The sequence below is a fragment of the Sorex fumeus genome, unplaced genomic scaffold (assembly GCF_029834395.1).
Source record: "Sorex fumeus unplaced genomic scaffold, SorFum_2.1 ptg000061l, whole genome shotgun sequence".
Classification (NCBI taxonomy): Eukaryota; Metazoa; Chordata; class Mammalia; order Eulipotyphla; family Soricidae; genus Sorex; species Sorex fumeus.
The window spans coordinates 23,005,148-23,031,236 of NW_026606118.1; the positions used below are offsets into that span (position 1 = coordinate 23,005,148).

The 26,089-nt window shown below is 38.8% G+C and overlaps 1 protein-coding gene across 1 annotated transcript in view; it reads right to left on the reverse strand.

The window, feature by feature from the left end:
* The window catches only part of VTA1 (vesicle trafficking 1), a 59,171-nt gene that overhangs the window by 18,507 nt on the left and 14,575 nt on the right, over positions 1-26,089 (reverse strand). The window contains exons 2-4 of the mRNA XM_056126110.1: positions 18,386-18,480; positions 17,635-17,762; positions 16,683-16,758 (exon numbers count right to left, since the gene is read on the reverse strand). Coding sequence (XP_055982085.1) covers positions 16,683-16,758; positions 17,635-17,762; positions 18,386-18,480 — 299 coding nt within the window. The remainder of the gene's footprint in view (positions 1-16,682; positions 16,759-17,634; positions 17,763-18,385; positions 18,481-26,089) is intronic.

Genomic DNA, 26,089 nt, shown 5'->3' on the forward strand with positions numbered 1-26,089 from the left:
TTGCCACTAATATACTGTACCTTAAAAATATATCCTACACACTAATTTCCATTTTCTTTTCAGGTATAATTCATTTCACTAAATTCTACCCACAAATTTCAAAACAAATACACATCTTCCAATTCATCACTTCAATTAATTTTCTCCTTACTGTTCTGCTTATTCTCATGATACCAAAGTTAGCAGAGGAAGCCAATCGTGTTCCTGCCCTTTCTAAAGGGACCCTCTGGGCTGCCAGTCTCTTTCTCATTTATGTCATCAGTTCACTAGAGGAACTGCTTTTATTAATGTCACAGATAGCATATTCCAGTGGAAACCACTGATTAGTGTGTGGAGTTGTAGGGGTCTACAGTCTACAGGGATCTTACGCTGGTTCATGGAAATGGTTCTGCTTGCTGCTTAACTGAGTGGTTTTGAACTGCACCACATGTCTAAGAAAGTTGTAAATCACTGGCTACTCCACAGTGGAAAATTCAGCTGACATTTTTCAGGCATCATCTTACCATGTCACTTAGAAGACTGCTTTGCACAGGATCACGCTGACCTTTGTGACACATTCCCGACTCCTAGGTTTGTATGCTGATCTACCTTCTAGTTTCCTACAGGGGATCTTTTCTAAATCTCTAACTCAGGTTGGAAATGATCACTCTGGACAAGAACTCAGTATTGAACATAGGTAAATGGATATACATGATAACCTTTTAGCATCTGTATTACAAACCAGAATGCCTAAAATGAGAGAGAGAGAGAGAGAGAGAGAGAGAGAGAGAGAGAGAGAGAGAGAGAGAGAGAGGAAAAGACAGAGGAGAGGTGCCTGCCATAGAGGCAGACTGGGGTGGGGGGTGGCTTAAAGGGGTGAGAGGGAAACAGGGGACACTGGTGCTAGGAAATTACACTGGTGGAGGGATGGGTGTTGGAACACTGTATGACTGAAACCCAATCATGAACAGCTTTATAATGCTCAATCACATGGTGATTCCATAAAATAAAAAATAAATTGAAAAAATATCTAATGCAGGGTTTCTCAATGCTTTGTTGACTGTGTCTTCCTTCTGACCTTGTTCCCTTTGCCATTTGCAACTGGTGCCCTTGGAATACCTTAGGGATATAAGGCCCCTGGCTGAGAATATTTAGTCCAGTACAGAAATGGGAACATTTTGTACCTGCAGGCCAGAACTGCAAATCTCCTGTTCAAAATATTCTTTCATACACTGGTTAGATAGGACATTGCAAACTGGTGGGCACTACTAACACTAATGCCTATAGAATTTTCTATCTGAATTGTTTCCCTCATAACTAGCAGAAAACTCACAAAAAATCTCTTCTCTTCTCTTCTCTCTCTCTCTCTCTCTCTCTCTCTCTCTCTCTCTCTCTCTCTCTCTCTCTCTCTCTCTCTGTCCCCCTACCACCCCTCCCCAAATAAACTGAGTCCAAGTTTATCTGAAAATGATCTGCCCTCAGCAGAGGTGCTCCCCTTCAGCTGATACATCTACTATGTATTTTGATTCACGGCACTATGTACCAGACTCCTACAAGCATAAGGATTCCTGTCAGAGGTTATTTCTCTGTGCTTGCTCCCACAGTTTAAAATAGTACCAATCAATATATTGTAATCTCTATTAAGACATCTATGTTTTAATAAAATTCAAATCATTTGTCCCAATTCCTTGACTGTTCCAGCAATCCTCCTAGGAAACTTCATTTCCCCAAATTAGAAATTAGAGGGCATCATTTTCAGCACTTTTCTCAGCTTCTAGCCCAATTCCCTTGCCTAATTTCTAGGAAACTTGTTGATTTTACTTTTGAAACATTATGAATTGATGTTCATCTCCCATTTTCTCACCAACAGTGGCTGAACCTATCTCCTTATAGTCTTGATTTCTCCCCCCCCCCCCCCCCACACACACACACACTTTTTCATCCAGTGGTTAGAGTTACCTTTTAAAAAGAAAACTCCAGTCATGTCATTCTTTTCAATGGTTTGGGCCAAGAGGACTATGCCTCACCATCCGACAGCCTGCACTGCAGGACTGAGGCTACAAGTTGGATATCAGCACTAACCTGTACCTGTACATGCAATCATGGCAATAACGGCCGTGACCTCCAGGAACCTCAAGCTAAGTGCACGTGAGCACCACAACCAAGGGCGCAACCTCTGGCATCACAGCATTAAAAAGGGAAAACAAAACTTGTTAAAAGAAAAAACAAAACAACAACCAAAAAACAAAATGACTATGAGTTTATCCTATTTGGTTCTAACTGTCTAACTTCTTCTCATGCTCCCATACCAGTCATTATCAACTAGAGATGCTGGCACCTTTTAAACAGGTGAAAGTCCACACAATTTAGTTTCCACTGCCATTTCCCAGCATAAGCAATTCACATTTTCTCGGAGTTCAGAGTCAATTCCTCATAGTTCAGATCAGAATTTAATTTCCTCAAAAAATGCTTTTCTGAATTTCCAACGTTAGGCAGGGGCTTTCAGTAGCTCTCTAGTATTTTAATCATAATTAAATGTATATGAAATCCTCTCCTGCAGCATATACATACCCTAACTCTAAGTTCAATAACGGTTAAGATCTGTCTAGTTTATATTATATCAAATACTTGGTGGCTTTGTGATCAGTAGTAGTATAGTTCAATAAATATATGTATCTCCAATTTCTTTTAGCTTTACTTATTCTAATGGAAATAATTCTGCTCAATAAATATTTTACCTCTGTGGTAATATAATGACTGCTGAGTTTATATAGCTCAACTAGTTTTACTATAAAGTAATATAGAATGATTGAAATTTCAGTATTTGGCTGTTTTTTTTGAACAATAAGAATTGCAGCATCAACTTCCTTCCTTCCTCTACATTATTTGGGAACAAAATCATGAATTTAATCACTAAGTTTTCCAGAATAGTTTAACCTTTTTCCAAAATCTGGACAACTGGAATTGAAGGTCTACAAGCATTAGAATATTATCTGACTTAGGTATACATGTCCACTTGAGTTCACCATTTGTAATATGATACTTACAAATGTTCACTAATAGCCTATATTCCAGCAATATAAACTAATAAAAGAAGTGACTATTTCAAATTTCCCTCTTTTGAGAGGAACCAGAAACACAATTAACTCAACACTGTTTAAAGTCTTAATAAATTCTTGCTATTAAGAACTCCAGTTAGACATAAGGGAGATATAAGACTTTTCTGATTGTTTTTGTTTTTTATTTATTTATTTATTTATTTTTGCAGTTAGAGAGCTGATTATCTTGGTATGGGCACTAAAATACAAAATATTACTATTATTGTAAAGGATGTATAAAATTACAAGTTTCCCATTATAAAATTATAGTTATAGATAAGCCACAACAATGCAAAGTACATCAATGACCTTTACATACAATATAGAATGCTGCATATTTGGAAGTTGCTGAGATGATAGATATTATAAGTTTTTTAACTGCCTCCCTTCATTGTTGCAGTTGTGATAATGAGAGATTGCACCGAAGCTTGGTTGTGGCACTCACACATTTCTCTCTGTGGGGGCGGGGAGTCACATGCCAAACTGCAGTGCCTACACAGTCACCATGCTCTCTGAGGTCTGGGCCCTTTCGGTTGTGATGTCTGCACAGGGGCTTGGCAGAGGTCACACTCCTGCACTCATGAAGTCCCACTTCTGGCTGTGATACTACAATTGGCTATGGTCAGTATAGCTGTGTATTTCACTTTGGTGCTTGAAAGGTCTGCATCCCTTTGTGTAACACACACGCACAAACTCACCTCTTCCTACATGTGGTTTAGACAGAAATCCTCTGTGAGCACAGGAGATTTCAGCAGCAGAGATCAATTGAGAGAGCCACTGGGCCTGCCTCGGCACCCAGGGGCACTGGAGATTTGACCTCATGGCCGTACATTCACAAGGCAGGTTCTCTAAGCCACTGCCTTTTCTTTCCTCTATGCGCATTAGAAGTTCTCATGACAAGCAAAGATACTTTCAGTAATGCTGCATGGAAACCAAATGCTACTAAACTGACTGTGGTCATCCTTTTGCAATATACACAAAGAACAAGTCTCTCATTGCGATGTACACCTGAAACTAAAATGCACCTACTGAAAAGAGTATTATGAAAATATGGCAGATAGAAAGTGCTGAATTGCTTATTATAGTAAGTACATGAGACCCATTGTAATTACTGGATTTGGCATATCAAATACACAACGGATAGCTTGCGAGGCTCTGCCGTGTAGGCCGAATACTCTCGGTAGCTTGCCAGGCTTTCCGAGAGGGAGAGAGGCTTTTGGGGCGACCTCTAATCGCCCTTGTAGGTATTACCATATTTGAACCTTATCAAATATGGTACGGCAAATCTGGAAGATGGGTATGCAATGTCTTATAATGTGTTGCGCGGCCGCTTTGTGGATCCAGAAAGCATCCTGGAGTGTGGAGGCGGCTGGGTAGTGGAGGTAGTGGAGGAAAATTCTACTTCACAGAGCGGGGAGAAAGGGCTGCAAAGTTTAAAAAGAGAACTCCCAGAACGACCACCAACTGGGAGCTCTTTGGCTCTGTTGCAGCAACATGGGAAGATGCCGTCATTGACAACATTGACGAGGAATACGATCGACTGGTTCAGCACCTCCATGATTGTGCGAGGAATGCCGAGAGACATAACCACAAAAAAAAAGCCTGTCTTCGAAAACTCTTGAGCTTATTCTCCAACGTGGCTTGGCTCATGCCTCAGGCAACCACAAGTGACCATTCAAGCTTGCAAAGCAGTACAGAGAAGTGATCAAGGAAGACCTCAAAGAGAGAAGAGCAGCAGTGCTGGTAGATGCGGCAGAAGCCGGGAAAAGCATTCATAACGCCCGCGTGTCCTTCGCCAACTACAAGATCAAGATGACTGCCCTCCGACGTCCTGATGGAGCTATCACATCTTCCAGAACGGCAATGGAGAACATTATCCATGACTTCTACTCAAATCTCTTCGATAGCCATGTCCAACTGCCCACATACCAAATTCCACAGGATGGACATGTCATTCCCAATGTTCTCCCTTCCGAAATCCGACACACCATTTCGTCAGTAAAGAAATGAACAGCACCCGGCCCAGACAAGGTCAGACCTGAACACCTGAAGAACCTGCCGTCAGTACTCATCAATACACTGGCTCGGCTCTTCACACGCTACCTGTCTGAATGCAAGCTCAATACATCAAGATCCTCCGTGAGCTGTATTACGGATTCACTACCAGGATTTCACCATTCTACAAAGAAGTAATCATTGATGTCAAGAGAGGGTGAACACCATTTCACCGAAACTCTTCAGTGCTACCCTTGAGAACATCATGCGACGACTGGAATGGGAGTGAAGATAGATGGTCGGCAAGTACACCACCTCCGTTTTGCTGATGACATTGTTTTAATAACGCCAAACATTAGCCAAGCAGCACAAATGCTGGCCAACTTTGACCATGAGTGTGGAAAGGTCGGACTACAGCTGAATCTTACGAAGACAATGTTTATGAGAAAACAGCCTCGTTCCCGATGCCCCATTCACTCTCAATGGAACGACCATCTCTGAATGCAACAGCTATGTGTACCTAGGTCGAGAAGTCAACATGACAAATGACCTGGCACCCGAGCTGCGCAGGAGGAAGAGAGGGGCTTGGAACGCCTTCAAGAGCATCGAAGAAATAGCTAAGAGGACGAAGAACCTCCGGCTCTGGGCACATCTCTTTGATTCCACTGTTCCTCCTGCATTAACATACTCCTCAGAGACCTGGGCCCTACAAAAACAGGATGAGAACGCTATTCGGGTCTCCCAAAGAGGAATGGAAAGAGCTATGCTTGGAATATCACGTTTCACTCAAATGAGAGAAAGAATCCGGAGTTCCGACCTCCATCGATGATCAAGAATCAGGGATGCTGTCTCTTTTGCCAAGGCGTCAAAAATCAGATGGGCTGGTCACGTAATGCGATTTACAGATGACCGCTGGACAAGAGCTGTTACCGACTGGATTCCATGGGATGTCAATAGACTGCGTGGCCTCCCACCTACCAGATGGTCAGACTTCTTCATCAAGATCATGAATGATCGGTTTGAGGCTCTTCGTGTTCCTAGAGCAAACAGACACCATTGGGCTACACTAGCACGTGACAGGGACAAATGGAGACGTTACTGGTGCCCACTCGAGCAAATCACCGATTAATGGGAAGTCAAGTGATCAAGTAAGTACATGAAACAGGAGAACAAAAAAAAAAAAACGTATATAAGAACTGATCAAATAATATTTTAGTACAGTCTTGCAGGATGGCCATGACGTATGTAAGTGAAAAAGAAGTAGTAAGACTATTCTGAGGAGGAAAAGAATAATGACAATTAGATAGACCAAAAAAGAGCTTTTCCCCACCATGGGCAGAACACACATTACTGGGGAATGGCGGATTCAATAAGATAAATCCAAGACATGAATAAAGTCACAGACAAATATCTTTATTGGAATACTCCACACTGCAGAGCTTTCTAAACTGACTTGGTTTACTGCCCTCTTTTCAGAAAAAAAAAAAAATCACCCAGCACACCACTGGAAATTTCAAATTAACAAACAGAAAGCACCTCACATTGGTATCTGAGGGTACTACTTACTGTCCTCTGGCTGATAAATAACTGAAACCCCCACCCCACAGTGGGAGTGCTAACATCTACTTTGGAAAACACTCTTTTAACAGGTTATAAAATACGGCCAAATATTTAGTGCTTACTTGTTTCTCCCAAAAACCTTAATTTAGGTACATCATGTTTTACTCATTCATGCTAAAACTGAGAAACAATAAGAGTGGGTCAATGTAAATACTGTGGACATTGTTTAGTTTGATCTTTTCTGGGGTCTAACCAACGGCAGTGTTCGGGGGAGCAAGCATTGCAGGAGATTGAATCTGGGGTCCCTAGATGCGAAGCCTGTGCTTCAGTAGTTTCCCCAGCATTATTTCTCATTTTGCCTTTCAATCCAGATGACACTTGTCTCCCCCAATTTTTTTTCATGCTTTTGTCCTAATTTCATATGACGTCTTCTTTCACAACATTTTCCCCCTTTCAGGCCCAGTTTCCAATTACTCCTTATAACCTCCCATGCAATGCAAGAGTTCTTTAAGTTATTTAATAGTTATTCAAGTCAGGCACTACTGTAACAATGCTAGGAATAACAACATGAAAAAGGCAGATGTGAATTTTGGAGTTCAAAGTGAAAATCTGGTAATAATTTCTCTCACTAAATGTGACAGAATTATCTTTAGTTTGTAACGCTTTCTTTATCCTGCTCCGGATTTTAGAATTCTGTCTTTGTAAGGATTAGTTCAAGGCATTACAAACATAAAATGATTCATTCAGGGTCATGCTATGTAGTAGTAAACTCAGGCACTCAATTCAGGGCTTCCTTGGTTAGCTTCAATTAGTACATGTAACTTAATTAGTTGACATAATTTGCGATTCATATGAGAATGTATGAAATTAGAAAAAATGGGGCTTTAAAAGGTCAGCTACTTAATGTGTATTAAATACAGGATATACTCTGGTAGATAGGTATAAAGAGGAACATTTTGAAAGTAAATGAATAAATTCCTTTGGAAAACTTAATTTGCCTTCTTTTGTAATTTTAAAAAACAGAACAGATTTTCATTGGTTTGCAATAATTTAATAGTATCCGAAGACTTTACCAGATAATTTGTATTAAAATAATTTTAGAGGGCTCTTCCATTTCCATTATCATAAACAGTATAGACTTTCAAAACTACTTTGAACTCTTTAATATATTAAAAGTTTAAAAAAACCTTTAACCTCAAACGGGTTCATTATAACAAAGACATTTAATTTTTTTTTCTCAAAAAGCAGAATAAATCACACAACATGTGATTTTTATTCCATATTATTTCCAAAGCGCCTCTGTAAATGGGCACTAGAAATATTTATAAGAAATTGTTGGCAGTTTTCATTTAAAATGAATTTGCTTGTTTTCTTTAAAATAATGCTAGCTATTAAATATTACTTTAGAAGGAAAATTTCAAGATGTCAATATTTTTGAGATCTTTTCTTTTGGCTGATTAGACATCCTTTCTGGGAAACAGGAATTATAAATAAGAACTTTTACTTTTGTCCCTGGCCTCTAAGTTCCTGTTTTGTAACTCAATGGCTGAGAATCACTTACTGCTGCAAATTTTGGCCACTAGAGCCAGTTTTAAATCCTTTTGTATTTGCTAACACTGAAGAAAGACTATTTAAAAAAACATCACTCCATAAGCTAGACCTGAATCAGGGTTCTCATACTGAGTGCACGTAAAAATCACAAGAGGTATAATAGGGGTCAGAGAAATAAATAAGGGGCTAGACTGTTTCCTTTGCATGAAAGATCCCTAGAACCAAATGGTCCCTGAGCACTAAACAAGGATCCTGAGCCCCCAAATAACACAAAACAAAGGAGAATTGAAAAAAAAAAAAACAAAAACAAAAAAACAAGATTGCTTCCCCAAACTATGGAAAATGTGATATAAATTATTTTCTAATAGTATATCGAGAAGTCAGCTAGCTAGCAAGACACTATATTATTTGTCTCTAATTCTTCGTCTTGGGTTTACTCTTGAGCCTTCCTGGTCCAAAGTTTGCCACCAGCAAGTCCGCAGTTACTTATAGGCTTCTTTTTGGCTAAGGGAAAAGTTATAGATGTCATCTTTAATGACTCAAGGAACATGAAAAGATGAGCCCTTTCTCCTCTTGCAACGAGCCTACCCTTTAAGTGTCCTGCTTATAAAGATCTGGGTTCCAGGGCTCCTTGGGAGCTCCTTTTCTGTCATTAACACATATTCATTCTTGTTGTTTGTTTGAGCTTGGGGCCAGACCTGGTGGTGTTCAGTACTTCCTCTTGGCTCTGCTCAGGGACCTCCGGGCATCATAAGGGGTGCCGGAGACTGACCTCAGGTCAGCAGCGTACAAGGTTAAGCACCCTTCACACTGTACTGTCACTCAAGCCCTAAATATGTATTTATTCCTATCTCTTGAGTGGGGGCTTGAGTTCTTGGACTTCCCACGTTCTCTTTCAATACCTTACGTTGATGACAACAGCTAATCACATTGCCTTTAAATATTACTTCCTCAGGCTACCAACTTTCCTTGGCTCAGGTCTCTGAGCAACTGCATATATATCCTCATTAACATCTCACTTTTACATTTGACAGTTCAAAATACACTAAGTTCAAAACTAACTCATCTTACTTCATTAAATTTTTCTCTCCACTTTGCAGCAAAAGTGACTCCATTCATGTAACTGTTTAAAACCCAAACCCTTGGAGCCTATTCTAAGTCCGCTTATTTTTGTCACACCCTACAGATAAATCAAGTAAGCTGTCAGTTCTACATTCAAAATATATCGAGTCAAACCACTTCTCTCTACATTCTGTACAGCAAACTCTGCTCTGTGCCAAGATTACTTCTCATTTTGACTAAAAATCTATTAATGGATTTCCCCAATTCCATCATTACTCATTACAGTAAAACTATTAATACCTTAAAATAAATAAATATGTTATATATATATATATATATATATATATTAGTGATATCCTATCAATTCTGCTTGACATTTTCCTTCCAACTCTCACCTTTTATCACTTTGCTCACCCACTCTGGATTCAGCCAGTCTTCCTATTCTAAAACCTGAATACAAGGATTTACGGTGTCAAAAACTTTGTGACTTCTCTCACCACTTCTGGAAACATCTGCAGGATTTATTCCCTGCTTTTCAAGATTTCATTAATATGGTGCCTTTTCAGTGAGATCTTCTTCAACCATGTCATTTAAATTGCTGTATCTACACCTTAAACTTCTCTATGACATTTATGATCTAACACACTAAACCATTTACTCTATATTAAATATACAATAAGAAATGCTTACTAAACATATTTAACAAATATATTATCACAGATTTGAATATAAGTATAAAGATTACATGTATTTGTAATATTTAGTAAATAATTTTATATTTTCATAGCAACTATAATTGCATGAATCAAGTTTAAAAAATGAGTTAGTTATACTGAACATCTTTTATTTCTTTTTTTGCAGAGGGACTCACACCCAGTGATGCTCAGGGGTTATTCCTGACTTGAACTCAGAAAGAAATCACTCCTGGTGGTGCTCGGGAGATCATATGGCATGCTAGGGTTCCCTACCTAGTATACTACCTCTAGCAATATAACTAAAATCTTAACTATAATGGTCCGGTCCTCCCGCTGTTCATCGATTTGCTCAAGCGAGCCCAGTAGCGTCTCCAACATGAGAATTGTTGTTACTGTGTTTGGCATATCGAATACATCACGGGTAGCTTGCCAGGCTCTGCTGTGCAGGCGAGATACTCTCGGTAGCTTGCCGGGCTCTCTGAGAGGGGTGGAGGAATCGAACTTGGGTCGGCCATGTTGGCCACTTGGTTACAAGTCCCAAAACAAAATCCAGTAAAAAGTTGAGAGGAGATATTAGCAATTAAATGACTGTTCTTTATCAAATTTCCTACCAAGCTTAAAACTCACTAATAATCTTCTGACCTCATCATTTCTGTATTAATTATATTACTACCATAAAGTACTGTCTCTGTTCGTTAGTTTATTTAACTGTACAGACCACAGAGGACTCATGCATGGGCAATTTTATTTAATGGGATGCCAACTATTAATATCCTTCTTATTTTGATGTTCAAATTCTCAGCAAGTTGAGTGCTATTATTACATAAATATTACTTTACTTTTTGTCATAAGGAGGTCCTATTTCATCTAGTATTTTCCATAATCCAGTCCTAAAGTCATTCCTTTCTACATGTATTTATTAAGGATGGCAAGCTACCCGTGATGTATTCGATATGCCAAACACAGTAACAAGTGTCACAATGGAGAAATTACTGGGCCCGCTCGAGCAAATCAATGAACAATGGGAGGACAGTGACAGTGACAGTGCTGGTACTCAGAATTCAAGATGAGGCTTGAGGTGCCACACTGCTCCCAAGACACTGCAGTATATACACAAACTATGTTTATGTGGCATAAACATATGTCCATGTACATAGGCTGTATTTACACAAACATATATTATACAAATATCTCTCTATATAAAATTCTACTTATGTAGAGTTGACTGTTAAAGAATGCAGAAATTAGGTGCGCCCCTCACAAATGAAAGTCTGCATATAACCTCTGACTATCCCTCAAATTAACTACCAATTACATACTGTTGAGTGAGAGTCTTATCACTAACACAGTTCATTATCAAATATTTTGCATGTTATTATATATGATATCGCAATAATGCTAAAGAAAATCGATTTGCTCGAGCGGGCCCAGTAACGTCTCCATTGGAGATTTTGTTGTTACTGTGTTTGGCATATCGAATACATCACGGGTGGCTTGCCAGGCTCTGCCGTGCGGGCGAGATACTCTCAGTAGCTTGCTGGGCTCTCCGAGAGGGGCGGAGGAATCAAACTTGGGTTGGCCATGTTGGCTGCATGCAAGGCAAACGCCCTACCACTGTGCTATCGCTCCATTATTTTAATAGAAAATAAACTGCTATTAAATCAATATCTACATCAATATTGTTGTCTGTGATAAGATCTGTAGGTGTTATGTGTTTTACTGTATCTAATTTATTTACTGCAAATAGACCAGTGCAACCCAAGTGGGTATGAAAGGTCAAGCATACATAATGTATTATCTATTTACTGAATTTATTTAAAAGCATGGGCTGGAGCGATAGCACAGCTGTAGAGCATTTGCCTTACAAGCAGCCAACATGGCTGACCCGAGTTCAATTCCTCCGCCCCTCTCTGAGAGCCCGGCAAGCTACTGAGAGTATCTCGCCTGCATGACAGAGCCTGGCAAGCTCCCCGTGATGTATTCGATATGCCAAACACAGTAACAAGTTTCATGATGGAGACGTTACTGGGCCCGCTCAAGCAAATCGATGAACAACGGGAGGACCGTGACCATGATTTAAAAGCATGGATTATTAACCTGGCAATCTCTAATTTCAATGCAATCCTATAACACAACCTAATCATATGCCATTTTATACTGTAACTTTTTCCTCTAGAAGAAAATTGGCTTCTTTGGTGTATTACTTTTTTTTTTTTAATTTTTATTAGCCACCATGAGGTACAGTTGTAGACTTACAAATTTTGTGCTTGGGTTTCAATTATACAATGATCAAATACCCATCCCTCCACCAGTGCCCATTTCCCAACACCACGGATCCCAGTATCCCTCCCACCCCCCATCCCCCTTATGCCCCCTGCCTCTGTGACAGGGCATTCTCCTCTGTTCTCTCTCTTCTTTTGGGTGTTGTGGTTTGCAAAAGAGGCATTGAGTGGCAATCATGTTTGGTCTATAGTCTACTTTCAGCATGCTTCTCCCATACTGGGAGGATCCTCCCAACACCCTTTATTTGGTGCTCCCTTCTCTATCTGAGCTGCCTTTTCCTCTAGCATGTGTGGCTGGCCTCCAAGCCATGGAGCAAAATTCCTGGTACTAATCTCAGCCATTCTTGGGTGTTAGTCTACTATTTTCTTACTTTACGTTCCCCAGATGAATGTAATCTGTCTATGTGTATCCCTCTCTTTCTGACTCATGACATTGAAGCTAATGGTGTCTTCAAAGATGTCACGCCACTGGCCGAGCAAGTGAAAAATAGAGATAGACAAATGGGACTATCTTAAACTAAGAAGCTTCTGCACCTCAAAAGAAACAGTGACCAAAATACAAAGATAGTCTACAGAATGGGAAAGGATATTTGCCGAATACACATCCGACAAGGGCTTGATATCAAGGATATACAAAGTACTGGTTGAACTCCACAAGAAGAAAACATGCAACCCTATCAAAAAATGGGGCAATGAAATGAACAGAAACTTTCTCAAAGAAGAAATCCCAATGGCTAAAAGGCACATGAGAAAATGCTCTACATCATTAATTATCAGGGAGATGCAGATCAAAACCACAAAGAGATATCATTTCATACCACAGAGACTGGCCCACATCCACAAGAACAAAAGCAACCGGTGCTGGTGCAGATGTGGCGAGAAAGAGACCCTCCTTCACTGCTGGTGGGAATGCCGACTGGTTCAGCCCTTTTGGAAAACAGTATGGATGATTCTCAAAAAATTAGAAATTGAGCTCCTTTTTGATCCAGCAATATCACTCCTGGGAATATATCCCAGAGAGGCAAAAAAGTATAGTCGAAGTGACATCTGCACTTGTTTGTTCGTTGCAGTACTCTTGGTGTATTACTTGATGTGTTCATTACTAGAAAACTATGTAAGCAGTATTGGAACTGCTAAACTAATTTACCAATAAAAGCCTATCTACAAAACAGTATTCTATACTAGTTGGTAAACTGGCATACCTTGAGATGAATAAATCCTAAAAATATAATCTGATGAGTTTTGAAAAACAGATAGAATCTGTAAAAACATACAATCAAAATAAAACATTTCCAGTTCTCCAGAAAATTCTTTTCCAGATCAATTTCCCTTTGCCACAAAAAACCTTTTTCCCCATTTCCTTCATTGGAACAAATTTGCCTACTGTAGTAAAATACATGAAGGGAATCATAAAGTTCATAACAATTTAAGTCTTGATTTGCTCAGCATAATGTCTGTAAGATTCAATTCTAATACACAGTATATTAGCTCCTTTTTACATCTAAATACCCCCACAATTTATTTTATCAATTTCTCCACTGACAAACATCAGGGTTGTTTTCAACTTCAGGCTATTATGAATAAAGTACTTATGAGCAGTCTTAAACAAATCTTTTTTCTGGACATATGTTTTTATTTCTCTTGGTTAAATACCAAGGAGGAATTGCTGGGTAAAAGGGTAGGTGTATGTTTAGCTTTATAAAAATCTGCCAAAACTTTCCCAAAGTGGTTATAACATCTAACATCTCCACCAAGCAATGTATGAAAGCACTTATTGTTTTACATTCTAGTCAATATTTCATGTGGCTTGTCTTTATTCTTTTTTTTTTTTTTTAAGTCTACTTGGCCTACTGATAACCGATTTGTTAAAAATCTCCCATTACGGTTCTGGATCTTTCCAATATTTTCTTCTACTTTTATCAATTCTTATTTCATATAGACAGAAATACTACATTGTACAAGCCATTTCTGAGCAGCAGCAGGTGTGACCCCTGAGTGCAGAGTCAGGATTCAACCCACAGCACTACTGGGTGTTATCCAAAAATAAGACAAACAAACAAAAGAAGAATTCAAAAATTGGGCCTTCATTGTCGAGACTTTGAGATTATTATTCGAGTTATAACATCTAGGGACAAGATACTTATGTTTTTCTCTTTTCCCACTGTAATTTGGAGGTGCAGAAGTTTAAACATGATACATCTAAAGTGGACAATGCACAGTGCCACCAAAACCTGGTAACAATGGATCCTTTCCCATATTGTTCATTACTATTCCAGGGATGATCACAATTACTAATTTGCTTCTCTTTCGGGATTAGAACACAAGCCATGAGAGGGTAGGAAAATCTGCCATGCTCATTTGTTTTTCCCAGATTAACTGAAACTCAACAGATAAGTACTGTACTATTGTATGCAACTAAAATTTTTCTTTCTGAAAGTAGCAATATCAAACCTAAATTAAAGACAATGAGGAGGAAAAACTAGCAAAATAATATCTGCTCCTCAAATGCTCCTAGAAATAAGTTAAAAATACAGTAAATCTATCACTATAAGCCATAAATAGATGCAGAGTAAGTTTCCTCATCTAAGAATGAGTTTTCCAGGGCCACACAGCGCAACAGGTAGGGCATTTACTTTGGATGTGGTCAACCCAGGCTTGATCCCTGGTACCTGATATGGTCTCCCCCCCCCCCCCCCCACCAGGAGTGATCCCTGGCACCCTATATGGTCTCCTGAGACCCACCTGGAGTAATCCCTGAACAGAGAGAGAGAGAGAGAAATAAGCCCTAAGCACTGCTGGGTATGGCTCTAAAACCAAAACGTAAATGAATAAAAGTTTTATAAAGGCTTCTTGTCATACCAAGTTACAATCACATCTGTAGTCTCAAATATCTAACTCAGAGCCCCCAAACTAGTAAAATAGAGAAAAAAATTCAGATCAGTAGTAATAAGAGATGTGTGTAAAGACGGTGCTAACAGAGTTGATCCATTAAAACTTTTAGAGTATACAAGGGTGATACAAGGAAGAAGTTTCTACACTCCAGGTCTCAGTATTCTCTGATACTGTTCCATCTCAAGAAGACTTGACAATGGACGTTGCTTCATACCAGAGTAGTGTCTCATCCTGGGGCCAAACAGCCTCTTGTGGGGCCCCCAGATAGTCCAAAGAAGCCAACGCTCAAAACTAGGAAGCAAAGTGGGAGCAGGGCACAGGAAGGAAACAAGGTAAGAAGGGGGCATAGCTGGATCAAGATTGCAAAACAATGCCCCAGAGGATGGCTCAGAAATACTTGGGTGTGTGTCTGGTTATTTGAAAGATTGGAATGTTAGGTGAAGATAAGGGGTAGGGATCCCTGATGTGCTAAGATGTATTGCAAAACTCTGCTAATGCCAAAACCTAACTTAAAATCATTAAATCTACAGATAACTTCATTCTATATGTAAACATTTTTAAAGAACTTTTTGCAGTTTTGATGTATTTTTTCACAAATAAGCAAGTATCTTGTAAATCGATTTCAATTTGTTTTTTGGAAATAGGGGTTAGTCATCAGCTTGTAAAAACTCTATCACAGAAATTAATGTTCTTTACAGTATTCAATTCATTGATGTAACTTGCCTTGATCAGTCCTATCTGTAGCTATCTAATTTTCCCTTGCTTTTTCTTGACGGTTATCTCCCCTTCAACCAAGTTTTCCATGCCAAGGGTAAAGTTCTGCTACAGTGAAAACAATAAATTTATAGCACCAAGTTTCTCACTTAGCTTCAATTTGCTCATTTAGAAGATGGATTATATGTTCTACTTATCTAAGAGTGGTTATGAAAACCAAATTGGGAACATGGATGTGAAGCATCTATATGTATCCTACAGTAGACATAAAAGACAATACTTCTGACTAGGGAAAAAAAATTAGAAGTTTAAAAAATTCTGTCTCTACTATACTTACCAATCACTATAGAAATGTGAGAACAGTATATGTTTACATAAGTATATATTAAATGCAAACTACATTAGTATATATGCTTATATATGAATTAATGCTTAAACTTTATATTAAATATAAGTCTATTAATATCTAAATACAATTAAATCAAATTCTAAATCTATTAACAAATACCGTAGATGAACATTTGCTACGACGCAAATTATACTTACTCCAGTGCAAGATATAACCACGATTTTAAGTATTACCAAAGATATAATTTTAAAAATACATATATATTTTTTGGCTGCAGCATTGGGGGTTGAAGCCAGGGCTTCATCTATTCAAAAAAAGTCTCTACCACTGAGCCATATCAAAGGTTATTTTCAAAAACATTTTAAAAAGTGGCTAACAGACATCTACATTACATAGTGGGCCGCTTTACCTTTTTGATGTACAAGCTGTTCTAAACAAATAACACAATAACAAAAAATCCAATACTGCTCACTGGCTAACAAAACAACAAAGAATGTATACTCACTTCATCAGTGAGCTCTCCAAATACTGTTATGACATCTATTAAAAGACTCGCAGTATAGAAGGACTTGATCATGTTTCTGGAAGAGAGTTGGTGTAGTTTAAATGAAAAGCATTAATACATATCATTAACTATGTAGCACTGCACTGTCCTCCCGTTGTTCATTGATTTGCTCCAGCGGGCCCAGTAATGTCTCCATTGTGATTACTGTGTTCGGCATATCGAATATGTCACGGGGAGCTTGCCAGGCTTTGCTGTGAGGACAAGATACTCTCGGTAGCTTGCCTGGCTCTCCGAGAGAGGCAGAAGAATCGAACCTGGGTCGGTCGGGTAGACCACGTGCAAGGGAAATGTGCTTCTATCACTATCACTCCAGCCCATCATTAGCTACGTAGGAATAAATACTCAAAATAGCTGCTTTCAATAAACCCAGATTTTAAGAAACCCGAAACTCGTTTTGTAATGTGTTAGAAGGTAACATTCAAATTATAGGTGATAGCAATTATAGGTGATAGTTTTTGATTGGCATAGTTTTGATTCTTAGAAAATATAATCATGATATCACCAAAATCCATATCAACCCAGATGTTTTACTTTGCATTTAACTATCATAAAATAACAGATTACTGAATTAGCAGGATTGGTAATTTTTTAAATCAATATTATTGAACTAAGCTATTTTTTGGCTAAAATCAACTTAGATTTTACTAAGTGTTAAAGAATGGCAAATTAGGAAATATTTACTGAGAAAATGAATCTGCCCTGGGAGTTCTTTGTTCAGTCATATTTTTTGTAAAACAACAGGACCTCACTTGTAACCCCAAATCATTCTAAGTTTCTATAAGTAATTAAAAAAGAAATCTATCATTAATCAGGAAGTCAGAAAGCGTTCAAGAGAAAACGGAAAATTCTGACTTTAGAGTAAATATTTTTTTTAAAGCCTTTCTTTACTTACTTGTGAAAATGCCCAGCACGATCTTCATTGTCTGCATACAAAAACATTTTCAAAGCATAATTCTCCAAATGGGCACAACCTACTATTTCTTGAGTAATAGCTTCATTATCACCCAACTGTTTCTTAAGCTAAAATAAAATTAGATGGAAAGAGTATTATTTGTGATCACAAAAGTTGTATGCTGAATAGTCATTTTAAGTAAACTTACACTCATTGCTTTAAAAGATGTTAATGAAACATTGTGAAAAATATTTTTTCTGCCTCATTTTTTATTTGAAATGAAATTCAACGTTGACAAAATTTTGGAGAAACACATTCCTGATAGCCCTCAAGCCTTAGTAGTTCTAAAGCCCAAAATACCAATAATAAGATGTTCAAGTATCTATGTACTTCCGGGTATCCTAAAAGAAGAATTAGGGAATTCTTTCTTAACCAAATTAATTTACATTTTTCTTTTTTTGTTTCTAAAAATTAACAAGTTTTAATCTATTTTACTTTTAATTTCTACAGTCAATCTGAACTACAATAATACGAAACAAGATATGCAAGCAGTATATAAAAAGTTTCTTAGAATCTACTTCATTTGCATTTACAACTCAAAAGTATGATGCAAACAAAAAAAAATTGTGTCAATTTTCTCCATAGATGCAATACACTGTGGACTGCTAAGGAAGAACTGACAATATATACATGTACAAATAATGGCATTTTACATATTAAACATAAAACAAATAATCAGTGTTGAACTTACAGCTTCTAACTGATCCATTAGCTTTGATAAAAATTTACGACATTCAGGAGTTTTACTATCAATCTTCATTCCAGTTTGCATAGCATATAAACGGCCTATGGAATAAAAAAAGAGAAAAATATTATTTTTCTTTTCCATGACTGAATACATGTAAGTTATATGTTTTATCTAAATGAATTTCAGGTATTATTATTTTAGACTTTCATTTATTTATTTTTCTCTTTCCACTACTGATTTTTAAAGTTATTCATAGTTGAGTTTTAGACATTCAATTTTGCAGCATGGATCCTACCATCACTGTCCCTTCCCCCTACCAATGTTGGCAGGTTCCTGCCCACATCCTGTTCAACTTGCCCCCTGTCCTCTTGACAGCACCTTTCTAACTTGGGTTGTTAAAGTCTGGGTCTCTTGATGTCAGTGCTATTGACTCCATGTTTTGTCTACTTGGCTTTTATCATTCCTTAGCACCACCTTTGTACCTGACGCCCCTGACCTGGCCCTTGTTGCTTCTAATCTGTCTCTTCTCTGCCTCCCCTCCACTCTCTTTCCTTTTCCTTCCTATTTCTCTGGGGTCAGGTTGATCAGGGCATCCTCCTTTAAAACATTGTTTGCAACTCTTCTAAAGGATCATATCAGTGATAGCATCCTGTGTTTATCCTTCTTCTGGCTTTGTTTTATTTAACATAATGCCTTTCAGTTCCATCCATGTTGGTGCAAATTGCATATCTTCATGACCCACTTACCTGTCCTTGGACATCAAGGCTGATCCCCAATCTTGGCTATTGCACTCAGTGTTAGAGTGAATAATGGTGTGCATAAGTCCTTTTGAATGAATGCTTTTTTTTTTGTCTTGGGGATAGATACCCAAAGGTAGGTCATATGGGAGCTAAATTCTAAGTTTACTGATAATACTCCATACTGTTTTCCATGGGGGTTGGACCACACAACATTCCCTCCAGAGTAGATGAGGGTAAATGAAGATTCCTTTTTCACCAAATCCTTGCCAACAAAGGCTGTTCCCGGTATGCCTGTTGGTCATCTGTTGGTCTTCCTCAGATAACTCTCTTGTTCATTTCCTCTTCCCACTTTCCGATTTTGTTGTTGCTCTTGATCTTCATGAGTACTTTACAGATCCTGAATATCAACCCTTTTTGTGATGCACTGTGTGCAAATATTTCCTCCCATTCAGCTAGCTGATCTTTAGTTTTAGCCCATGTTTCTTTTGCTATACAGAAACTTTTACATTGTTGTAGTTCCATTTGTTTAGTTTTGATTCTGTAGCCTCTGCCAATGGCATCATATCACTGGAGACCCCTTTGAGGACTAGGTCTTGGAGAGTTCTGCCTTTATTTTCCTTAAAGATTCAGGTCTGATCTCAAAGTCCTTGATCTATTTTGAGTTGGTATGAAATATGGATCCAGCTTTAAGTTTTGCATGTTGGTTATCCAATTCTCCCAGGACCATTTGTTGTAAAAGCTGTCTTTATTTCGTGCTCTTAGCACTTTGTCAATAATTAGCTGACTATATATAAGGGCATTTATTCTTGGATATAGTCTTTAGTCTTACCCATTTTGATTTTCTTTATTACAGTACCATGTTATTTTGATCACTATGGCTTTACAATATAGATTCAAGTAAGGTTGTGAGATCCCTCCAAGTTTCTTGTTTTTCAGTATGGTTTTGGCTCTGTTGGGTCTTTTATGGTTCCACACAAACTTTATAATGGACTGTTCTAAGTTCTTGAAGATTGTTGTCTGATTTGGATTGGATTACATCGACTATATAGAATTTGAGGTAAAATGGTCATTTTGACAATGTTTATTCTTCCAATCCATGAGCATGGAATGTTTTTCCATTTCCTAAGACTTTCTTTAATTTCTTTCTTGAATGTTTTGAAGTTTTCACAGTATGGGCCTCTCTTTTGTTAAGTTGATCCCTAAGTACACTATTTTAAATGTAATAGACTCTTTGATCTCTTCTAATTCATTATTTGTATATAGGAATACAACTGATTTTCATGTACTGATTTTGTAGCTGGCCACTTTGCTGTATTGGTACTGCTTCAACGAGCATGTGTATAGATTCTTTAGGGTCGTCAATATATGTATATATATATCATTGTATTATCTGCAGTCAAAGATACTTGGCAATCTCTTTTCCAATTTGTATCCCTTTGATTTCCTTTTCTTGCCTGATTGTTGCTGCTGAGACTTCTAGAGCAATATTGAATAAGAGTGGGGCCAGGGACATCCTTGACTTGTGCCTGATCTTAGCAGAATGCTTTCAGATTTTTACCATTAATAAGAATATTGGCTATGGGTTTTTTATAGATCACTATTACTAACTTTAGGAAGGTTCCTCCTATCCTATTTTATTTTATTTTTTAATCATAAATGGGTGTTGGACTTCCTCTGCATTAACTGATATCATCACTTAATCACTTAGTCACTTAACTTCCCGTTAGTCGTCGATTTGCTCGAGCGGGTGCCAATAACGTCTCCATTTGGCCTGTCGCGTGCTAGTGTAGCCCAATGGCATCTGTTCGCTCTGGGAACATGAAGAGCCTCAAACCAATCGTTCATGATCTTCATGAAGAAGTCTGACCATCTGGTAGGTGGGCAGCCACGGGGTCTTTGACATCCCGTGGAATCCAGTCAGTAAAAGCTCTAGTCCAGCGGTCGTCTTTAAATCTCATTATGTGACCAGTCCATCTGATTTTTGATGTCTTGGCAAAAGAGACAGCGTCCCTGATTCTTGATCGCCAACGGATGTCGGAACTCTGGATTTCTTCTCTCATTTGAGTGAAACGTGATATTCCAAGCATAGCTCTTTCTATTCTTCTTTGGGAGACCTGAATAGCGTTCTCATCCTATTTTTGTAGGGCCCAGGTCTCTGAGGCATATGTTAATGCAGGAAGAACAGTGGAATCAAAGAGATGTGCCCGGAGCCAAGGCATTCCAAGTCACTCTCTTCCTCCTGCGCAGCTCGGGTGCCAGGTCATTTGTCATGTTGACTTCTCGACCTAGGTACACATAGCTGTTGCATTCGAAAATGGTCGTTCCGTTGAGAGTGAATGGGGCGTCAGGAACAAGGCTGTTTCTCATAAACATTGTCTTCGTAAGATTCAGCTGTAGTCCGACCTTTCCACACTCACGGTCAAAGTCGGCCAGCATTTGTGCCGCTTGGCTGATGTTTGGTGTTATTAAAACAATGTCATCAGCAAAGCGGAGGTGGTGTAGTTGCCGACCATCTATCTTCACTCCCATTCCTTCCCATTCCAGTCGTCGCATGATGTTCTCGAGGGTGGCACTGAAGAGTTTCGGTGAAATGGTATCACCCTGCCGCACCCCTCTCTTGACATCAACGATCACTTCTTTGTAGAATGGTGAGATCCTGGTAGTGAATCCGCAATACAGTTCATGGAGGATCTTGATGTATTGGGCTTGAATGCCCTGATTGGCTAGGGCTTCAATGACCGCTTCCGTCTCAACAGAATCAAAGGCCTTCTTTAAATCAATGAACGTTAAACAGAGCGGCATCTTGAACTCCTGAGAAACCTCAATGAGCTTGGTTATCGTGTGGATATGGTTGATGGTGCTGAATCCTTTGCAGACCTCAAAGAGAGAAGAGCAGAAGTACTGGTAGATGCGGCAGAAGCCGGGAAAAGTATTCGTTACGCCCGCCTGTCCTTCGCCAACTACAAGACCAAGATGACTGCCCTCCGACGTCCTGATGGATCCATCACATCCTCCAGAACGGCAATGGAGAAGATTATCCATGACTTCTACTCAAATCTCTTCGATAGCCATGTCCACTTGCCGACATACCAAATTCCACAGGATGGATATGTCGTTCCCAATGTTTTCCCTTCCAAAATCCGACACGCCATTTCGTCGGTAAAGAAACAAACAGCACCTGTCCCAGACAAGGTCAGACCAGAACACCTGAAGAATCTGCCGTCAGTACTCATCAATACACTGGCTCGGCTCTTCACTCGCTACCTGTCTGAATGCAAGATTCCATCCCAATGGAAAACCAGCAGCACCGTACTACTGTTCAAGAAGGGAGACATTCATGACATTGGCAACTATCGCCCGATCTGCCTACTGTCTGTCATCTACAAGTTGTTCACTCGAGTCATCCTAAATAGGATTGGCAGAACACTAGATGAAGGACAACCATGCGAGCAAGCTGGGTTCCGCAAAGGATATGATCATGTGTTTTTTTTTTTATCTTTTCTTTTAATGATGTGGTATATCATGTTCATTGATTTACATATTCTTGCATCTTTCAGATGAATCCTGCTTGATCATGGTGTATGATTTTATGATGTACTGTTCAATCTGGTTTGCAAAGATTTTGTTGAGAATTCTTTGCATCAATAATTTTTTAAAAATGGGTTGTTCTTATGGGAAGGGGGGCGTTCCGGTCTGTCCTTCATGCCCTACCGAGGTCACCAGTTGCCCCCCGCGAGCGGCTCTCCAGCACGGCCACGGCCCCAGAAGCACAAGGACTTAATGCAGAACCCGGCAGCTTGGAGCAGAAAAGTGAACGGACTATGCGTTAATCCAGGCCATCAGGTCTGTCCGGAGGGGAAAGGGTGTTGCCCCAGTCGCCTTCTCCTCTCTGGAAAGAAAGATGGCGGCCGCATGGGAGCCTTGTGGACAGCAGGTATGAGCCGGGGGACTAGGGGCGACTAAAACCTCATGGGAAGGGGGGCGTTTCGGTACGCCCTTCACGCCCTACCGAGGCCACCAGTTCCCCCCCACTAGCGGCTCTCCAGCACGGCCACGACTCCAGAGCACAGAAACCAATTTCTTAACTATCTGACTTTCAGTAGAAAAACTTCCAGGGTCAATAAGTAAAATAGCAGAAACCCAAAACCAACATATAATTCTTGAACCCAGCTGTAGAAAGCAAATCACTTCACAATGCTTTGTCAGCATGTCTGATTTGGGGGGGGGGGTAAACTCTAAATAATAGTGGTGAATCTTTTATTGAAACAATGAATCTAATCAAAGCAGATAGAGTGTTAACTAGAATTCATCTGCCCCACAGGGACTGGGAGGGGTGGGGGGTGGGGTTTTATTGGGGTTCTTCATGGTAAAAAATAAGTTTTGGTAAAGGGAAATGTGCTTGATATTTGCATGACTGAGACCTAAACCTGAAAGCTTTGTAACCTTTCCCATGGTGATTCAATAAATAAATAAATAAATTTTAAAAAATAATTAAAAAAATTAAAAAAAATAAAATAAAAATGGGTTGTTCCACACACTTATGTTTTTGTTTTTGTAAATACTATTCCTCTTCCCTACTTTACTATTTTCCTTGCCATATAGTGTCTTATTCATTCTCTACAGCTCAAATTTAAACCCCATGACAATAGTGCTGTGGTCTATCTGGTTTGCTGATATATTCCTGGCATCTAGGCATGGATTTGGCTTTCAATAAACATTTTCTGAATAAATTCATAAATAAAAGAGTAGGTCATGTTGTCCCACTGATTCAAAGGCCACTTTTATCACTTATTATCATATTTCACATTTCCAAGGGATGAAAGGCCTCATTTCTGCATACTTTCTACCCTGCTTTGTTAGTTTTCTAAGTTAGGGCTGCTTTATTAGAACTTTGTAACATGATTTGGAACCTGTTTATTTTTAGGATTTCCAATTCAAGTATATCTACCTGACATTAAAATATACTTAAGAGGCTGGTGAGACAGTACAACACATAAGGGCACTTGCTATTTATACAGCAGACCTAGATTTAATCGCCAGCATGCCATATTGTTGCCCAAGCACCACCAGGAGTGATCCCTGAATATAGAACCAAGAGTAATCCCTAAGCACCACCAAGTGTGGTTCCCGAAAAAACAAATAAGAAAATAAAAAATAAGTAAAAATATACTTATATATTCTTATCCTATATATGTTTATAATTTAAATGGCTTTACTTGAAGGAACTACTTTGGTTTTTGTTTTGTTGGGCCATAACCTGGCAGAACCTGGGGTCAGGTCACTACCCAGGAGTGTCAGGGAACCAAGCTCTCCACCATGCAAAGCATGTATTCCAGCTCTTTAAACTATCTTCCTGGCCCTCAAGAAACTATATATATTTTTTAATACTTAGCCTTTTAAGAGCTATCTTACGAAGTTTAAGTTGAACTTATTAATATATTACTGCATAACAAATACACGGGTTTGATTCACAGAGCCACAAGTTAGTCCTGAGCAATATAGGTGTGGCCGCCACAAAAAAAACAACAAATAAAGTGCATCAGATGGGTATTTTAAGATAGACTATGATTGCAAAGAGAGTATGCCCTTTTAAAATGTTTTGAATATTGTTTTAAACCACAGAGGCGGAAGTACTGAGATACTACTAGTCAAAACTATTATTAGTGCTTTGTTTTTGTCAACTGTAAGCTAAAAAAACCACTCATTTTCCAGAGGTTTGATACTTCCACGATTGTTTAGTTTTTCTTATAGCTTAATTTTTCCATTTAAATATTAAATTGCATTATCTCTTCTCCCATTTACTAACACTTGTATCAAAATAAGAATCACATAAGTAATCTTCCCCCACCACCAGTTTTTGTGCCACACTTGGCTGTACTCATGGCTTATTCCAGGAGTGGTTAGGGATCCTATGTGGGTGCCGGAGATGGAACCAGGATTGGCCATGAAAGGCAAGCACCCTATCCACTATACTCTCTCTCTGGCCCAGTAAGAATACTTTCAAAATTTCATTAGCGGTTCAACTTTAATAAATGTTAACTTTTTTATATTTCACTACTCTTTGATTTTGCTGAGATCTCAAGTATCATCTTCCTGTAGCACTGTAGCGCTGCAGTCGTACTGTTCATCGATTTGCTTGAGCAGGCACCAGTAACATCTCCATTGTGAGACTTGTTGTTACTGTTTTTGGCATATCAAATATGCCACAGGGAGCTTGCCAGGCTTTGCCGTGTGGGCAAGATACTCTTGGTAGCTTGCTGGGCTCTCTGAGATGAACAAAGGAATCGAACCCAGGTCGGTCGCATGCAAGGCAAATGCCCTACCTGCTGTGCTATTGCTCCAGCCCATCATCTTTCTATGTAATAATAATAATATGCATTTCTACCCCAAAATTAGATCTTACTTTGTTTTCCAATATTATCAAAATTATCTGAAGTATTTTATGTAATCTTACTTTTATTTTTAAAAGGAGGACTTTTAATAATTTCCTTGAGAAAAGCAGTTTCAAACTAAGGAGGACCAAATCAGAGGAGGTTAGGAGCAACTGCCCCCAGAAACCAGGTAAAACTGACATAAGGAAAAGTGTAGATAGGAATTTATTTATTAATTTATTGCATGTATCCTAAAGCTTAGTTGGCCCTACGTGAATGACTGTCTCTTTGATTTGGTAACTGTGAAGGATTTATAGCTCAAATTTCTTTGTGCAGTCAGTCAGGTGTTGCAGCTGTATTAGTCTAGAGCTCTTCTTGTTTAATTAGTTTAACAGAATCAAGTACAGGCCACATTGCTCAGATTTCCCATAATACAATCACTATTCCCGGCTGCACTGAAATTGATATTCATATGACCAAAGGGTTGAAAAGACATTAAGCAGGAATATGGGAAAGAAACTATTAAATCTATCAATATTTTTATTTCATTGCTTTAAAGATTTCTATTTTTAATATTATATATCATATTAGTACAT